A 21,125-nucleotide genomic window follows, 5' to 3' on the forward strand; every position below is an offset into this window, starting at 1 on the left:
CTTGTTCGGACATGATACCTTACTAAACGTTAATACTTCATGATTAACGATAAAGACTCTGCCATAACCACTGATTAGTTATCACATCTTTTCATATCTTATTGACATGTCGGACATTTGACCACTGCTATAACTATGATACTTCAAACTTTGCCCCAGTGTATTCAAAATATGCCATGTGTGACGGCGAACATGTCAGTTACATAATATATTCGTTGGATAGGTGTTTAATATATTCACCAGTACATTGTGTGAGAGCCAGCCCGCACATTGCCAGAAGGAGCGTGTTGTGGTGCCACATGGTTGAATGCAACAATCCTCGAACCTGTAGTCGACAAGAAGGTTTCCTACAGAAGCATATCATAAGTCGACAAAGAGATAGTTACCTCAAATACAATTGCTTATATCAATCTTCAAACACAAACATAAAAGAACTAATAACTCCCACTGAGCTTGACATTGAGCTTCCTGGCAATAAACATAGCTTATTCTGGTGACGTTTTCTCATGTTATGGGCAAATGAAGAAATATAATCGCTGAGACAATTCCTGTTATTGCATTGATGACACCAGGTGTTTGACATCCCTCGTGTGTGATTGTCATCACTGATCGGAAATATATAACGATTATGTCTTTTCAAGTGAATTATGGAAACATTACTTTACCTGTTTACGTGGTGTTACGGGCAGGACAAGGGTGGCACATTTGCAAAGCTACACAGTGACCGAGTGAATCATATTTTCTATTTCCTTTTACGTTACAAATATCAAACAAGGACGAATATATTGCCTGTCTATGACATACATAAAGTGTGATTCATGCCCAACTACATCCTGCCTCCGTCATCATAAAAACAGGCATGTCTGTATACACCATGTCGTCCCAGTCAACGTTGTAACACGCATGTCTATATACATCATGTTGTCCCAGTTAACGTTATAACATGCATGTCTATATACACCATGTTGTCCCAGTTAACGTTATAACATGCATGTCTATATACACCATGTTGTCCCGTCAACGTTGTAACATGCATGTCTATATACACCATGTTGTCCCTGTCAACGTTGTAACATGCATGTCTATATACACCATGTTGTCCCAGTCAACGTTGTAACATGCATGTCTATATACACCATGTTGTCCCCGTCAACGTTGTAACATGCATGTCTATATACACCATGTTGTTCCCGTCAACGTTGTAACATGCATGTCTATATACACCATGTTGTCTCAGTCAACGTTGTAACATGCATGTCTATATACACCATGTTGTTCCCGTCAACGTTGTAACATGCATGTCTATATACACCATGTTGTCTCCGTCAACGTTGTAACATGCATGTCTATATACACCATGTTGTCGCCGTCAACGTTGTAACATGCATGTCTATATACACCCTGTTGTCCCTGTCAACGTTGTAACATGCTTGTTTATATACACCAACTTGTCCTCGTCAACGTTGTAACATGCATGTCTATATACACCATGTTGTCCCTGTCAACGTTGTAACATGCATGTCTATATACACCATGTTGTCCCATTCAACGTTGTAACATGCATGTCTATATACACGATGTTGTCCCAGTCGACGGTGTAACATGCATGTCTATATACACCATGTTGTCCCCGTCAACGTTGTAACATGCATGTCTATATACACCATGTTGTCCCAATTAACGTTGTAACATGCTTCTCTATGTACACCATGTTGTGCCTGTCAACGTTGTAACATGCTTTTCTATATACACCATGTTGTCCTCGTCAACGTTGTAACATGCATGTCTATATACACCATGTTGTCCCCGTCAACGTTGTAACATGCATGTCTATATACACCATGTTGTTCCTGTCAACGTTGTAACATGCATGTCTATATACACCATGTTGTTCCCATCAACGTTGTAACATGCATGTCTCCATACACCATGTTGTCCCATGTTACATGCATGAGTTGGGTATTCATGTTAAACTGTGGCATGGTAACTCAGTGGGCTAGCACTATAAATCGGCATCAGTCCGGACTAGTACAAGCAGCCACACAAACACACATACGTACATGCACGTCGCTATATAAGTGCAATAATCTTGGACGCGACGTTAAACCCCATTCCATCACCACCAAAGTTGTAACATCCATATCAGGATATACGATGTTGACTTATCCCCTACCCATGAAACTCAGAAGACAAAAAATAGAATTTGTTTTCTGTATAATACCATACAATGCATCATGTCTACTGCAACCCATCTTATCAGCAAATCCTGATACGTTATGCATCTTCATACTCGTCTTCATTTGGTTACCCATTTCATACATCTCTTTATTAACATGATTCGACATAGACGCAAAGTGACAGAAACCATTTCAGTTGCAGCGACCGCACATCTTCAGGGCTTTCGGCAGATTTCAGCAAGACCCGGATGGCAACAACAGGCTTTCGACAGATTTCAGCAATACCTGGATGTCCAAAACGCGCCTTCCGGCAGATTTCAGCAAGACCCGGATGGCATCAACAGGGCTTTCGACAGATTTCAGCAATACCTGTGTGGGAACAACAGGGCTTTCGACAGATTTCAGCAGTACCTGGATGGCATCAACAGGGCTTTCGACAGATTTCAGTAAGACCCGGATGGCAACAACATGGCTTTCGACAGATTTCAGCAATACCTGGCAGAACGAAGTTCTGTCCTTTCATGTTGCGCCTTTGTTAAGTCATAATATGGCTGAAGCAATACATATCTACCTTCCTAAATGTGGAAATCGATCCGTACATCGCTCCTTTTACTGACTTACTGTCTGATCTCCAGTAATTGCTTCTACAAGTATGCCCTCTGCTTACAATATCCTACATTTGGTTTTCAAAAGGGAAGGGGTCCGGACCTCCTCGACCCCCTCTGGACCCGTATGTACAAGCAGATGTCACATCTCAAATCAGTAGGGTAGTGCCTGTTCCGAAAACAACAAAATGGCGTCGATTGCAAGGATACACATATGTAGTTGTAACCTTATAAGTGCCGAGCATGCGAATCTAAGAATCGTTAAAAAAAAAGAACAAAAATGAATAAACTCTACCTGGAAAGATATTCATTTACAAAATGTACCTTCGTGTGTGAGCAGTTGTGCTGATGTGCACGCACTGGCGTCGCTTTTGTGAATCATACTTTCTTCTTCCCTAATCCCTATTGCTACTTGTATTATTCCGGGTTGTTTGTTTCACAGTCGGTGTGGTGTCATTTGGCTGCGTGTACGCTTCTGTACTGCTGTTGCCGGTTTCCTGGTGCTAACCCACTAAGACATGCCACTCAGATACAGTACACTGACTCCCATCTGACCTGTCCTTGTTTCATCTCCTTTCTGTGAGGCAGGTAACAAGTACCATCTTTAAACATCTCATGGCGTGACGCGCACGGGGAATCGAACCACATGCATACCGCTCTCCAGGCAGACACTCTACCCACTAGACCACGGAAGCGGTCAGAAAGTTAACAGAACAACATTAAGGATAAGGATAAATAGACATTTTATATTAATGTTACATAATTTGTTATTCTTGTAAAGTATGTATATGTAATCATCAATTAACATGACCGCCTTCCATGGTTTAGTGGTAGAGCATCCGCCCGGAGTGATCCCCGGCGGCGTCATACCAAAAAAGGTTAAAAGATGGTACTTTTTGTTACCCTGCCTGGCGCTCGGCTTAAAGGGGCGTAACAAGTACTGGTCGGCATTAGCCCGGAAACACACACACACACACACACACACACACACACACACACACACACACACACACACACACACACACACACACACGTTCTTGGGCGTGACGATAAACCACATTTCACATTTCCGAGGTATGTTACAATGTCGGGTGTATGTTGATGAAACCAGTTGTAACAGGGAAAAAGAAACTGGCCTTTGTGACTGTGCACGAGGACTTATTTATTCAGTTATGTTATACGTGGTTATTTGTACTCGTTCTGTCTCGCATGAGTGTAGGTTTTATGCGGAATATACGCTATGCGTTTACGAGTACACATGAATCACGAATTCTCAGTAATTCGTTGGGTGAGTGTGTTACAGAAAGTGTATGCTTGTCGGAAGAGGCGACTAACGGGATCGGGTGGTCAGGCTCGCTGGTTGATGCATGTTATCGTATTCCAATTGCGGCGATCGAAGCTCATGATGTCAATCACTGGATTGTCTGATCCAGACGGTATTATTTACAGACCGCCGTCATTTACCTGGAATAGTGCTAAGTGCGGTGTAAACCAACACACACACAAACAAACAAACAAACAAACAGGCATTTGATAATACAAGAAAACTTCATTTCGTTGTTTTTGCAATAAAATGATTTGTTATAATATGTTGTATAATATAATTAGTAGATAGTAGTGTTTCAGTGCTGTTTTGACAATATAATGTATTGACATGCCTTGTACAATGTAGAAAGTAGATCAACTGTTGCGAACTTGCCTTTCGCTATGGTCTGTCGGGCCGACATTATGCTGTCAGATACCCGCTACTGGTCGTAACAAGCGACTGAATTGAACCGGGTGGTCAGGTTCTACTAGATCGTTTCTCATGTATTCAAACCAGGGTTTGCTTGACCCAGACTCGATTATCACGGGCTGACGTGACAGCTGCAATATTTCCGACTGCGACATAAAACAACATTCTCTCAAACATTCACACGCTTGTTAAATTAGCATACCGCATTCTTTCTTCTCCTCCATATCAACTTTTACCCGGGAATAGGAAACTGGGACATTACCAACATACGTCCCGTAGTTTCGATACTTGTTTCAACTTATTTGTTTTATGATACCGAGAAATACGCTTTTTCGTGTTTACGAAACTATCAGTATTAAGAGAATTTTTGACAGGGGAAGTTGTCGGTGTCCCCGATATAGTCTAGCTGCATCCATTTCCCATTTGTCTTGCAGCAAGACTGCAACACCTGACAACAGAAAATGATCATACTAAACATGAAATTAACTGAGAGCAGTGTAACGGCGACACCACAGGAGAGATTAAACTTCCCGTACTTTACAATTCATACATATACCCCATCCGGTAGCGCCCTCTACCTTGAATAGCTTCCCTTTATATCTGACTTTACCTTCAAGAAAAATCGATTTCATTCTAATGTAGTCGGTTCTATCGAATGACATTGACATTTCATGACAGCGAGTGAGCATGGTCTTATACTGTTTTAACACAGAGCAGCCGTGACAACGAGACTAGGTCTCATGTGATGTAGTCCATCTTCCCGGGGCAAGGGTGTTAAATTACGTTCTCTGCAACAAACACATTCGTTCTTTAAAACCCATATCAAATCTGAGAGAAAAACGTAAGACAAAAATAATTCAGATTTATTTGGTCTAAATTGTTTATTTGTTAAAGCTTGAATACATTACATATTACGGAATACATTTCATGTTATATGTACATAGTATTGAGTCATATAGCTGGAATATTGCTGAGTGCGGCGTTAAACAACAAACCAACCAACCAACCAACATAGTATTGAAATATTGACACGTTATAAAGCTTACTGTTTTCTGTAAAAAAAAAAGACACGTACATTATATTTACACTATTGACACATTACGCCGTTATATGTGATCAACAGCAAAAGTAAATGATTAATTTATGGAATATACAGAATATCATAATCCAATCTCATTCAAATCAGATCTTAGTTCTGGCTATCGCTAAGCTTTGTTTAGCGGCAGGGAGAACTTAGATCTGATTTTAATGAGATTGATTATAATCATTAACAATAGAATCAACATTTTATATTTCTGTACATGATGAAACATCTATTACAGTTGCAGCAGCCGAGACTTCACAGTTAGGATACAATACACGATAATATTATCGTTCTTAGCCTACATTTGGTAAATTAGCAGCTACATGTCATCTGTGGGCAGTGTGTGGCTGTTATTAATGTTATTCTTCATGTATGTGATCAAATGCAGTCCATTTGTTTCCTCTTTATTGTTTCGGGACGGTCGGGTAGCCTAGTGGTTAAAGCGTTCGCTCGTCACGCCGAAGACCCGGGTTCGATTCCCGACATGGGTACAATGTGTGAAGCCCATTTCTGGTGTCCCCCGCCGTGTTTTAGCTGGAATATTGCTAAAAGCGGTGTAAAACCACACTCACTCACTCACTGGTACAGTTGGGGGCGCATGCATAGCAGTAGAAATGCCACAAGTCCACGGGACCCTGTCTAGAGTAAATATAATTCAAATCTAAGACAATCGCAGGTGATATTGCACCACTTCAAATCACTTTCGTCATGCTTGGGTTTGATCTTAGGAAGAAGTAGGCGTACCTGTGTAATTATAGGTATTTAGAGCAGGTCGGCTCATTTGTCTGGAAACATTTTGTCTGAAGCACTGTGTTGTTATCATATGAGCACATCAGGAATAGCACACCTTTTTGTAACAGGTCTCGATGAGAGGATAAAGTGGTTGCTAATCACGTCGGAGATACGGGTTCGATTTCCGACCTGTGTACATTATTTGAAACCTATTCTCTGTGTACCCGACGTGATGATTGATAAAGGCAGAGTAAAACTGCACTCACTCACTCACTCACTCACTCGATCATTCACTCACTCACTCACTCACTCACTCACTCACTCACTCACTCACTCACTCACTCACCCACCCACTCACTCACGCACGCCTCACTCACTCACTCACTCACTCACTCACTCACTCACTCACTCACTCACTCACGCACGCACGCACGCCTAACTCACTCACTCAATCACCTCACTCTCCTCACTCACCTCACTCACCTCACTCACTCACTCATAGTATAGTGAAAACAGGCAGTAAGCTTCATGACTTAAACATTTACCAATATGAACTGCTACACGTAAATACGTCCGCACGTTTTTGTCATTCTGATAAATTGTCACCAATTGGTTTTATTGTCTTTCCTTCCTAATATTGATGACCTTTGACATTTGCATGATTGGATTTCTTGGGAAACTGAAAAAAACCTTTCAAGTCAGGGAATTTGACACCGGTTTCTTAGGAAGTTTAAGACACGTGTCGTTTTCAAATATCATTATCATTCCGTTATCGAAGTGAATTTTGAAATTCTCATGCCAAAAGTAAAACATAATGCGAGAAATATCGCTATTGGAAAACTTGAACCTGGTGGATCAGATACGTCAGTGGCTAGAGAGTTGAATGTTGCCCGTAGCACAATTTCCCGACTCTGGGTACGATGTCAGCAACATGGCACTACTAAACGTGATCGTTCAAGAGAGACCCCGTATCACCACATCAGCCTAGACTCACGACATCCGGGTCCTTCACACTCGAAACAGGAAACTCGCTGCAGCACACGAGCCACTAGTGTACTAGTTTCCCGAGAGCCACGAGTGTACTAGTTTCCCGAGAGCCACGAGTGTACTAGTTTCCCGAGAGCCACGAGTGTACTAGTTTCCTGAGAGCCACAAGTGTACTAGTTTCCCAAGAGCCACGAGTGTACTAGTTTCCCGAGAGCCACGAGGGTACTAGTTTCCTGAGAGCCACAAGTGTACTAGTTTCCCGAGAGCCACGACTGTACTAGTTTCCCGAGAGCCACGAGTGTACTAGTTTCCCGAGAGCCACGAGTGTACTAGTTTCCCGAGAGCCACGAGTGTACTAGTTTCCCAAAAGCCACAAGTGTACTAGTTTCCCGAGAGCCACGACTGTACTAGTTTCCCGAGAGCCACGAGTGTACTAGTTTCCTGAGAGCCACAAGTGTACTAGTTTCCCGAGAGCCACGACTGTACTAGTTTCCCGAGAGCCACGAGTGTACTAGTTTCCCGAGAGCCACGAGTGTACTAGTTTCCCGAGAGCCACGAGTGTACTAGTTTCCCAAAAGCCACAAGTGTACTAGTTTCCCGAGAGCCACGAGTGTACTAATTTCCCGAGAGCCACAAGTGTACTAGTTTCCCGAGAGCCACGAGTGTACTAGTTTCCTGAGAGCCACGAGTGTACTAGTTTCCCGAGAGCCACGAGTGTACTAGTTTCCCCGAGAGCCACGAGTGTACTAGTTTCCCAAGAGCCACGAGTGTACTAGTTTCCCGAGAGCCAAAAGTGTACTAGTTTCCCGAGAGCCACGAGTGTACTAGTTTCCCGAGAGCCACGAGTGTACTAGTTTCCCGAGAGCCACGAATGTACTAGATTCCTGAGAGCCACGAATGTACAAGATTCTCGAGAGCCACGAGTGTACTAGTTTCCCGAGAGCCACGAGCGTACTAGTTTCCTGAGAGCCACGAGTGTACTAGTTTCCCGAGAGCCAAGAGTGTACTAGTTTCCCGAGAGCCATGGGAATATTAACGTACTGGTCGTGGCCTTCAAACGTCATCCGATCACAACCAAATGGAGCATCATTAGGATGAGGTAGACAGTCGTTTGCGTTTGCATCAACCTGGGCCACAGCATCAGCAACAATTACGCCAAGTTCTTCAGGAAGAATGGACTGCCATTCCACAAAGTGTCATCCTCAGGCTTCTTGGTGCAAATGTACCAATAAAATTCCTGTTTCAAAGATTAACCACAATCGCTAACCAATCAAGGAAGAACTTTCTTTAAATTCACACACAAAAATATTTGAGACAGGTTGAAATAATACCATGTGAATTCTCAAAAGCTTAAATGATTTGCCTGATTTTTTGGCAATCTCAGAAAAGTTCAATTCTGTCAAAACATTAAATTTTTCAGCTTAGTACACCGCTATCCCAAATTTAAGGGAATACTTCATTCCTTGATCCATTGGGCATTTGTTACCAAACATGGCGATAATAGATATAGTTACATAGTTATCTTCAGAAATTCAGGACAATTTGTAAAAAATGAAAGCCAATGTCATCTGAAGTTTACAGAGAAAACACAATGTGCAATGCTGAACATCCTCACTGACAACATAATTGTAAAATTTGGGCTAAGACATTTAGGCAAGAAGTAGGCCTCCCGGTTGTGCTACCCTCATAATTGATCTTTTTCTTAATGATTATGAATCGGAATGTCTGCTCAGATTGGCAAATTAAATTCAAGGGAATTAGACCAAGAAGTTGAACTTTAGTTCAATAACCATCAGATAACCAATTCCCTTCTGATCCCAACTGAACTTGAAATAAAAGAAACCAGTGAAAAATAACTCATCTGTTTCATATTTAGATCTATGTATTCAGTGCGTGAGTTAGTGAGTTTGGTTTTCCGCCGTTTTTCGCAATATTCCAACAATATCACGACTGGGCACACCAAAAATGGGCTCCACACATTGTACCCGTGTCGGGAATCGAACCTAGGTCCTCGGCGTGACGAGCGAACGCTTTAACCACTAGGCTACCCGTCCGCCCCCTATGCATTCAGATTCAGTGTGACAAAAACTCTCCACAAGACTGTATGACAAGAGGGATGACTTCAACTTGCCAATGGTCAATTTACCCTTTTTGCCGCGCAATATTCAAGCCTTTGGTGTCTACATTTCACAACTTTTGAGATACAATCGAGCATGCTCTTTCTACGAAAATTTCAAAGAGTGTAGGTGCTACCGACGAGGCAGGATACGCTCACTCGTTCGCGAACACCCGGTATCATCACTATTTTATAGTGATTCATATGATACAGTCGGAACCATACTTTTGATACAGTCGGAATCGTACAAGGTAGTAGTCTTCTTCTGTAGTAATGAATAGGCTCATGAACATGTAACTGTTTTTGTCGCTTATGTTCATTTAGCTGTACAGACAGTAAGAAACTGTTTCGATATTCATTTCCAAGGTCACTGTTATGACCCACGTTAGACTAGGTCCCAGTACTCTCGTGCTGGTCGTGAGAGGCGACTAAATTAGAGGGGGTGGTCAGTAAATAATCGAGCCTGGACCAGACAATCCAGTGATTGACATCATGAGCATCGATCCACGCAATTAGGATCGATGACATGCTTCAACCATGTCAGCGAGACTGACCATCCGATCCCATTAGTATGTATGTATGTATGTATGTATGTATGTATGTATGTATGTATGTATGTATGTATGTATGTATGTATGTATGTATGTATGTATGTATGTATGTATGTATGTATGTATGTAAACAAGTGATTTCATGTCTTGTGTGGATAAAGGAGTTTTTACAAGCACGAATATCTGGACTCTGTTTTTTGGTATGTATGTATACATATATTATTATTATTCAGTTATGGCCTGAAACTGTGTTCAAACTTACTCCACTTATTTAATTATTACTATATTGTGCCTGAGAGTTAGAACTTTACTGTGCTTTTTCTATGTATGCAGTAATTGATGACAAAGCAGACAATGGGGACTTCACGGACATTTTATTTACATAAGCTGCGCATATATACACAGTACAGAGGTCAATGTACAGATATACCCAAGTCCGACAATAAACAATAACATGGGGATTGAACATGGGTGTTTGGGTAACCCGTGTCATTTTGCACAGAAGAGCGTTAACAGCTCATGAAACATTTGGATTTGTGAACAACGTTACTAAAGTTACTAAAATATTTGTGGCCTCAGAGCATTTCATGAAAAAGAATTCGATTGAAGGGAAGCCCGAAAAAATATGGATACTATACAAACAGCCATGATGAATTCCACATAATAAAACGATAATTCAGATAATAAAATGAAGGATAATTTGACAACCAAAATTCTATATCTGTTTGGAGGCGCAATGTAAGGGAGATAACTGTACAAGAACTAAAAGGAGAACGCTGTTGGATGTCTGAATCATAATGGCATAATGTCAGGCGTAGGTCGGAAGTCCAGACTGGCTCCTACATGCTGTGCAGAGTTGCGTCCCTTGGGCACGCCAGAATCTGGTTCGAATCTGGGCTCGTCCCGTGTCCGGGTTTGTCAGCACCATACCGTGCTTGGGGTTTCACCAAAGTGGTAAACGTCCTGCATCACTATCCCATATCAAGCTGACACGCCGTGATATAACTGGAATACTGTTCAAAGCGGCGTTAAATCTAACTCATTCACTCACCTATACTGATGCCTGATTCAGGGTGACTCAGAATTAAAAGATTACACATTATTCGGATTTCCTGGACAACATAAATATTAATACACAATTATCAAAATGTGAGTTACAGGTAACAATACATTTACTGAAACAATTGACAGTATATGACACTGCATTGACAGATTAGTTACAGAGTGCTGACAAAATACCAAGGATTATACAGCGCCTCGCGTTTGGACACGCCAGTGTAATTTTGTACAGAATAACGTGTTGTGTACAGTTTTAAAGAAGGGTTAATATATTTTCTGAATTTTACAGAATAAGGTCTTGTGTACAGGTTCACAACATGTAGAATTGTGAATAGTTGTAATGTAAAGAAGGGTAAATATATTTTCTGAATAGTTCAGTGATATATCACAGGGTATATGATACAAGAGATAGCCAACTGAAAAGGAAGTCGATAGCCCCAAACCAGCCACACTGAAACCAGGAGGTTATTTGATTGAAACCGGAAGTTCCAGTTTAAGCAAATGCAGTGTAAGGGAGATAACTGCACACACGCCAAGTAACGAAACAAACAAAGCAGCATATTTCTAACTGCTGAGTGTGTCACATTTTGCACAAACATAATCTGCTCGCTAAAAAGAGACATCTTGTAATCATAATACACTACACGACACATCCATGCAACCAATTACTTTTTAAAGTTTTAAAGTGCAAAGGTATACATACAGCATATACACATACAGAATGTATTTCAATCAAGCCTGAATCTAATCAACAAATGACACCAGATGTGTGTACCGTGTGGCGTCATCGGATGGCCCCAGCGTCTCATAGCGTCTCTGATCTGCAGCTTCAACTACATCAGGCGAATCGTCATCTTCATCTGTACCAGCCGATGATTGAATCATTTCATAATGTCGGTAATCACTGTCACGTGACCCACCAAGCTCTTCCAGCGAGATGTCATCGGATCTTGATTCCAGATCGTTTTGTACAGGTGATATGTATATCCCACCTGAAGCGTTCACTGCGTACCTACAAGTTACAAAGAAATAACATGCATGTTTTTGAAGCGCAAAGTAACACGCATATGTATGGTATTTAATACATTCTCCGATCAACTAAACATAAGTTTTTAAAATTTGAAATAAAAGATGACCTCTATACGAAATTCTAAGAAATTTACCATGAGCACATTGAAACATAATCAGGGAGAATTTGGGATTCGGACCAACGATCATAGGTTTCTAGCGGTACTAAGGGACGCAACTCAGCACTTGGAATTACGGCACATTAGACAATCACGACAACACCATATAAATACCGGCGTTAGTGTGAGTGAGTGAGTGAGTTTTGTTTTACGCCGCTTTTAGCAATATTCAAGCAATATTCGGGGGAAACCAGAAATGGGCTTCACACATTGTTCCCATGTCGAGAATCGAACCCAGGTCTTCAGCGTGACGAGCGAACGCCTAACCACAAGGCTCCCTGACCATCCCTTAGCTCTTATTAAGAAGTGCAGTTACTGTCAAAGTTTAAATATCCTATTTATTTTTATTCAGATATTTATTCCCAATCGTTTGAGAAATGTACTATTACCGCTTAAGGAAGAGCACGGCCATGATGATAACAAGAGAGACCAAAACGACAACCGCAGCAGAAAGGATCCATGTCTGGCGACGATGTGAACTTTGTTCTGAAAATACGGACAAGGACGCAAAAAATTTTCTTAGGTAATTATGAGTGAGTGGGTGAGTGGGCTGATCGGTGTTCCAGTTTATATCACGGCGTATCCGCTTAATGTGGGACGAAAGCCCGAAGGGATACCACTTCGATGAAACCCACAAGCATGGGTATGGTGCTGACAAACATAGAAACATAATCGGGGCGAATCGGGATGCGAACCCACGATCAAAGGTTTCTGGCGTGCCCACGGGAAGCAACTCTGCACAGAAAACTGCTGCCACACCTGCAACCAGGTAACTATTAAGAAAACCCATTTCCATGACAATATTTAGCTGACGTTAAGCGTTTCCATAATGAGTGAAATAACACACAAGTAAGACGTTAATGCTAATCTATCACAACAATCAAGGCCTGTACCAGAATCTGTTGAATGAGTTCCCTGTTGCAATGACTCGAGTTGACGATACAATGACACGCTATAAAAGCTGTAAGTCGCCATACTTGACGAACCAATCCAGTAAGTCGTCATGAAACAAACATCACTGGGGACACATTCTTACGTGGAACCACCACTAGGGATTACATAGTGAGTTGTTATGGCGTTCAATTATAAATAACCAATACAAGTGTTTATATGCGAATGCGTTTGTTACCATGACAGTGTTCTCCCGTCCAGCCATCAGCACAAGTAAGGCAGGCACCATCATATATACATGTGTTGCACACCATGGGACATGTTCAAGAACACCTGCTTCCATAAAACCCGTCCTCACACCCGTTTATACAGACTCCTGTCATGTTACACTGCGACTTCAGGCAGCCAGTGTTACAGGTCAAGTTACAGGACTCGCCGTATCTGTTGGCTACACACTCCAGGCATTGGTCATGATGTCTGTCACATCTCACACAGTGCTGTAGACACGTGTTGTCACAGTAGTACCCCCACCATCCGTCTTCACACCCCTCAGTGCATTGGGGCGTATCTACATCAGTGTTAACTGTATGACAGTTTCTATTGACACAGTGATCACTGCACGAATTGTTACAGTAATGGCCATAGGAAGTTCCAGTACATCCTTGTGAACATATTCCAGTTTGGTGGTGACATGTGCCTCCATTACATCCGGATGAACAAAGTTTGTCACACATCTTGCCGAAATGTTGTTGGTGACAAGAGAGACATTTTTCAACATATTGTTCACATTTAGTACAGAACTGTGGACACGAAGCGTTGCAGTGGGAGCCTTTGAATCCCTGCATACAAGACTTACAGGAACCAGTCTCTCTGTGGCAGGACTCTGGGGCACATTGGTCGGAACATTCCAGATGACACGTATCTCCGTACCAGCCTGTGGTACAGCCTTGAATACACTTTCCTGACATTTGTTCACAGGCATGATTCATACAGTTGGACCCACAATGTCGATCACACATTTCCCCAAAGTGTCCAACTCTGCAAGATTCACAAGTTCCACTCCTGTCACATCTCTGGTTACTACAGTGACTGCTGCAGTGGATGTTGCATTGGTCTCCATGGAAACCGGGTTTGCATCTTTTACAGGTTCCGTTACGATAACACAGTTCGTCCTCACAGTTGACATTGCAGGCTTCGTCACACTTGTCACCAGACCATCCGCTATTGCACCCGGATGTACATATCCCGTTCAATGAGCAACTTCCGTCGACACATTTATTGCACTGTTTTTCACACAAACGTCCATACCACCCTACTTCACATCCCTGTGTACACCCTCCTTCCAGACCACATACGTTATAGAGGCAGTGCAGGGGACAGGGGGCGGTGCAGCCATCTCCATGGAATCCAGCCTTGCATGTACAACTGTCTCCATTACAACTCTGACAGTTCACACAGGTCTCTGTGCACAACACACCCCGAAATCCTTCTTGACATGTACAGTTATTTCCTGTACACATTTCACAGTTTGTACACTGTTGGTCACATTTGTTTCCTCGTCTTTCTCTCTTGCAGCCACACAGACATCTCCCCTCATTGTCACACGTCTCAACACCGTCTCCACACGACCTGCACGTGTCACAAGTTACATCACATGTAGGTCCATAGTAACCTGGCAGGCAGTTTTGAAGACAGTGCCCTTTCCACCGGTGACATCTTTGATTCCTGCATCCTGTACGACATGGAGTAAGACAGTCTGCACCCCACGTGTGGCTCTGGTTACAGGGAACACCACATGCATCTTTGTATTCGACTGACTGTACATCGACAGCATCCTTGCATTGTCTGCACGAGGAGCCATCCTGGAAATATCCCGACTTGCACTCTGTGGAAAGTATGTTTCAATATTAACAATGATTATCAGGTCGCTTAAAACAAATACCAGATAAAAGGAATAGGCAGTTGATAAATGGACCGTATAAATATTGAGAATATTGCACAGAACACTCTATCGATATGAGAACAGTTCAGCTGTCTTCCCTTAGATTTGCCTCTCACCTTCTGGACAAAGGCCGCATGTCTTCTTGCAGAAAGAGTTCATACCTGGCTGAAGACAGTTCAACTCTCTACAACTGGAATGTATATCCTGGCACGGCGGAAAGGCTGCAACAATGAAGTCAGTGCGAACGTTATTGTCTCCAAGATTAAGCATGCGTGAATCGATGAGGTGCTAAATCGTTTTTATTTAATGTTCTCAGGCCCGATCTAAAGATGAACTAATGTTGCAAATTAAACTGGAGAGGTCACTTATCCCAGATAACTTAATTCCTTGTTCGGACCTGATACCTTACTAAACGTTAATACTTCATGATTCACGATAAAGACTCTACCATAACCACTGATTAGTTAGCATATCTTTTCACATCTTATTGACACGTCGGACATTTAACCACTGCTATAATTATGATATTTCAAAGTTTGCCCCAGTGTATTCAAAATATGCCATGTGTGACGGCGAACATGTGTCAGTTATATGATAAATACGTTGGATAGGTGTTTAATATATTCACCAGTACATTGTGTGAGAGCCAGCCCGCACATTGCCAGAAGGAGGGTGTTGTGGTGCCACATGGTTGAATGCGTCAATCCTCGAACCTGTAGTCGACAAGAAGGTTTCCTACAGAAGCATATCATAAGTCGACAAAGAGATAGTTACCTAAAAAAAAATTGCTTATATCAATCTTCAAACACAAACATAAAAGAACTAATAGATCCCACTGAGCTTGACATTGAGAATTAACTTCCTGGCATTAAACATGAATTATTCTGGTGACGTTTTCTCAACACAGGGTCATGTGTTGAGGGCAAATGAAGAAATATAATCGCTGAGACAATTACTGTTATTGCATTGATGACACTAGGTGTTTGGCATCCATCATGTGTGATTGTCCTTACACATAATCCGAGATATAAAACGATTATGTCTTTTCAAATGAATTATAGAGACATTACTTTACCTTTTTACGTGGTGTTACGAGCAGGACTAGGATGGCACATTTGCAAAGCTACACAGTGACCGAATGAATCATATTTTCTATTTCCCTTTACGTTACATACATCAAACAAGGACAAATACATTGCCTGTCTATGGCATACATAAAGTGTGATTCATGCCCAACTACATCCTGTCACCGTCAGCATTATAACAGGCATGTCTATATATACAATGATGTCCCTCTTAACGTTGTAACATGCATGTCTATATACACATGTTGTCTCCGTCAACGTTGTAACATGCATGTCTATATACACCATGTCATCCCAGCTAACGTTGTAACATGCATGTCTATATACACCATGTTGTCCCCGTCAACGTTGTAACATGCTTGTCTATATACACCATGTTGTCCCCGTCAACGTTGTAACATGCATGTCTTTATACACCATGTTTTCCCCGTCAACGTTGTAACATGCATGTCTATATACACCATGTTGTCCCCGTCAACGTTGTAACATGCATGTCTATATACACCCTGTTTTCCCCGTCAACGTTGTAACATGCATGTCTTTATACACCATGTTGTCCCCGTCAACGTTGTAACATGCATGTCTGTATACACCCCGTTGTCCCCGTCGACGTTGTAACATGCTTGTCTATATACACCATGTTGTCCCCGTCGACGTTGTAACATGCTTGTCTATATACACCATGTTGTCCCCGTCGACGTTGTAACATGCTTGTCTATATACACCATGTTGTCCCCGTCAACGTTGTAACATGCATGTCTGTATACACCATGTTGTCCCCGTCGACGTTGTAACATACTTGTCTATATACACCATGTTGTCCCCGTCAACGTTGTAACATGCATGTCTTTATACACCATGTTTTCCCCGTCAACGTTGTAACATGCATGTCTATATACACCATGTTGTCCCCGTCAACGTTGTAACATGCATGTCTATATACACCCTGTTTTCCCCGTCAACGTTGTAACATGCATGTCTTTATACACCATGTTGTCCCCGTCAACGTTGTAACATGCATGTCTATATACACCATGTTGTCCCAGTCAACGTTGAAACATGCATGTCTATATACACCATGTTGTCCCCGTCAACGTTGTAACATGCATGTCTATATACACCCTGTTGTCCCAGTTAACGTTGTAACATGCTTGTCTATATACACCATGTTGTCCCCGTCGACGTTGTAACATACATGTCTATATACATCATGTTGTCCCCGTCAACGTTGTAACATGCATGTCTATACACACCATGTTGTACCTGTTAACGTTGTAACATGCATGTCTATATACACCCTCCTGTCCCTCTTGACGTTGTAACATGCATATCTATATACACCATGTTGTCCCCGTCAACGTTGTAACATGCATGTCTATATACACCATGTTGTCCCCGTCAACGTTGTAACATGCATATCTATATACACCATGTTGTCCCCGTCAACGTTGTAACATGCATGTCTATATACACCATGTTGTCCCCGTCAACGTTGTAACATGCATGTCTATATTCACCATGTTGTCCCTGTCAACGTTGTAACATGCATGTCTATATACACCATGTTGTCCCCGTCAACGTTGTAACATGCATGTCTATATACACCATGTTGTCCCCGTCAGCGTTGTAACATGCTTGTCTATATACACCAGGTTGTCCCCGTCAATATTGTAACATGCATATCTATATACACCCTGTTGTCCCCGTCAACGTTGTAACATGCATGTCTATATACACCAGGTTGTCCCCGTCAACGTTGTAACATGCATATCTATATACACCATGTTGTCCCCGTCAACGTTGTAACATGCATGTCTATATACACCCTGTTTTCCCCGTCAACATTGTAACATGCATGTCTTTATACACCATGTTGTCCCCGTCAACGTTGTAACATGCATGTCTATATACACCATGTTGTCCCAGTCAACGTTGAAACATGCATGTCTATATACACCCTGTTGTCCCCGTCAACGTTGTAACATGCATGTCTATATACAACATGTTGTCCCTGTCAACGTTGTAACATGCATGTCTATATACACCCTGTTGTCCCTGTCAACGTTGTAGCATGCTTGTCTATATACACCATGTTGTCCCCGTCAACGTTGTAACATGCATGTCTATATACACCATGTTGTCCCAGTCAACGTTGTACCATGCATGTCTTTATACACCATGTTGTCCCAGTCAACGTTGTCACATGCATGTCTATATACACTATGTTGTCCCTGTCAACATTGTAACATGCATGTCTATATACACCATGTTGTCCCAGTCAACGTTGTAACATGCATGTCTATATACACCATGTTGTCCCCGTCAACGTTGTAACATGCATGTCTATATACACCCTCCTGTCCCTCTTGACGTTGTAACATGCATGTCTATATACACCATGTTGTCCCCGTCAACGTTGTAACATGCATGTCTATATACACCATGTTGTATAACGTTGTAACATGCATGTCTATATACACCCTGTTGTCCCCGTCCACGTTGTAACATGCATGTCTTTATACACCATGTTGTCCCCGTCAACGTTGTAACATGCATGTCTATATACACCATGTTGTCCCAGTCAACGTTGAAACATGCATGTCTATATACACCATGTTGTCCCCGTCAACGTTGTAACATGCGTGTCTATATACACCCTGTTGTCCCAGTTAACGTTTTAACATGCTTGTCTATATACACCATGTTGTCCCCGTCGACGTTGTAACATACATGTCTATATACATCATGTTGTCCCCGTCAACGTTGTAACATGCATGTCTATACACACCATGTTGTACCTGTTAACGTTGTAACATGCATGTCTATATACACCCTCCTGTCCCGCTTGACGTTGTAACATGCATATCTATATACACCAGGTTGTCCCCGTCAATATTGTAACATGCATGTCTATATACACCATGTTGTCCCCGTCAACGTTGTAACATGCATGTCTATATACAACATGTTGTCCCAGTCAACGTTGTAACATGCATGTTTATATATACCATGTTGTCCCTGTCAACGTTGTAACATGCATGTCTATATACACCCTGTTGTCCCTGTCAACGTTGTAGCATGCTTGTCTATATACACAATGTTGTCCCCGTCAACGTTGTAACATGCATGTCTATATACACCATGTTGTCCCAGTCAACGTTGTAACATGCATGTCTTTATACACCATGTTGTCCCAGTCAACGTTGTCACATGCATGTCTATATACACTATGTTGTCCCTGTCAACATTGTAACATGCATGTCTATATACACCATGTTGTCGCCGTCAACGTTGTAACATGCATGTCTATATACACCATGTTGTCCCCGTCAACGTTGTAACATGCATGTCTATATACACCCTCCTGTCCCTCTTGACGTTGTAACATGCATGTCTATATACACCATGTTGTCCCCGTCAACGTTGTAACATGCATGTCTATATACACCATGTTGTATAACGTTGTAACATGCATGTCTATATACACCCTCCTGTCCCTCTTGACGTTGTAACATGCATGTCTATATACACCATGTTGTCCCCGTCAACGTTGTAACATGCATGTCTATATACACCATGTTGTCCCCGTCAATGTTGTAACATGCATGTCTATATACACCATGTTGTCCCCGTCAATGTTGTAACATGCATGTCTATATACACCATGTTGTCCCCGTCAATGTTGTAACATGCATGTCTATATACACCATGTTGTCCCCGTCAATGTTGTAACATGCATGTCTATATACACCATGTTGTCCTCGTCAATGTTGTAACATGCATGTCTATATACACCATGTTGTCCCCGTCAATGTTGTAACATGCATGTCTATATACACCATGTTGTCCTCGTCAATGTTGTAACATGCATGTCTATATACATCATGTTGTCCCCGTCAACGTTGTAAATGCATGTCTATATACACCATGTTGTCCCAGTCAACGTTGTAACATGCATGTCTATATACACCATGTTGTCCCATTCAACGTTGTAACATGCATGTCTAGATATACGATGTTGTCCCTGTCAACGTTGTAACATGCATGTCTATATACACCAGGTTGTCCCCGTCAACGTTGTAACATGCATGTCTATATACACCCTGTTGTCCCCGTCAACGTTGTAACATGCATGTCTATATACAACATGTTTTCCCAGTCAACGTTGTAACATGCATGTCTAGATATACGATGTTGTCCCTGTCAACGTTGTAACATGCATGTCTATATACACCATGTTGTCCCTTTCAACGTTGTAGCATGCTTGTCTATATACATCATGTTGTCCCAGTCAACGTTGTAACATGCATGTCTATATACACCATGTTGTCCCCGTCAACGTTGTAACATGCATGTCTATATACACCATGTTGTCCCCGTCAATGTTGTAACATGCATGTCTATATACACCATGTTGTGCCCGTCAACGTTGTAACATGCATGTCTATATACACCAGGTTGTCCCAGTCAACGTTGTAACATGCTTGTCTTTATACACCATGTTGTCCCCGTCAACGTTGTAACATGCATGTCTATATACACCATGTTGTCCAAGTTAACGTTGTAACATGCATGTCTATATACACCATGTTGTCCCCGTCAACGTTGTAACATGCATGTCTATATACACCATGTTGTCCCTGTCTACGTTGTAACATGCATGTCTATATACACGATGTTGTCCCAGTCAACGTTGTAACATGCATGTCTATATACACCATGTTGTCCCAGTCAACGTTGTAACATGCATGTCTATATACACCATGTTGTCCTCGTCAACGTTGTAACATGCATGTCTGTATACACCATGTTGTCCTCGTCAACGTTGTAACATGCATGTCTATATACACGATGTTGTCCCAGTCAACGTTGTAACATGCATGTCCATATACACCATGTTGTCCCAGTCAACGTTGTTATTTCTTAAATACAAACTTAAAATCATGTACCCATGTGAAAGGTATAGCTATAGCA

General features: G+C 41.9%; 1 protein-coding gene across 1 annotated transcript; it reads right to left on the reverse strand.

Moving 5' to 3' along the window:
- Positions 1 to 13,447: 13,447 nt before the first annotated feature.
- Positions 13,448 to 15,815, reverse strand: LOC125384462 (multiple epidermal growth factor-like domains protein 10). Its single transcript, XM_048403806.1, has 3 exons — positions 15,695 to 15,815; positions 15,183 to 15,287; positions 13,448 to 15,009 (listed from the first exon to the last, which is right to left on the reverse strand). Exons 1-3 carry the CDS (start codon positions 15,753 to 15,755, stop codon positions 13,448 to 13,450), a joined length of 1,728 nt encoding a protein of 575 aa, XP_048259763.1. The 5' UTR covers positions 15,756 to 15,815.
- Between the last annotated feature and the right edge of the window lie 5,310 nt (positions 15,816 to 21,125).

The sequence above is a fragment of the Haliotis rufescens genome, unplaced genomic scaffold (genome assembly GCF_023055435.1).
Source record: "Haliotis rufescens isolate VD_foot unplaced genomic scaffold, xgHalRufe1.0.p SCAF_1, whole genome shotgun sequence".
Classification (NCBI taxonomy): Eukaryota; Metazoa; Mollusca; class Gastropoda; order Lepetellida; family Haliotidae; genus Haliotis; species Haliotis rufescens.

Coding starts and splice junctions, on each gene's coding strand:
- LOC125384462 (XM_048403806.1), bottom strand. CDS start 15,755: ATGTGGCACCACAACACCCTCCTTCTGGCAATGTGCGGGCTGGCTCTC. Junction 15,288..15,694: donor GGCTCTCACACAATGTACTG/GTGAATATATTA, acceptor TCATTGTTGCAG/CCTTTCCGCCGTGCCAGGAT. Junction 15,010..15,182: donor ATGCGGCCTTTGTCCAGAAG/GTGAGAGGCAAA, acceptor TACTTTCCACAG/AGTGCAAGTCGGGATATTTC.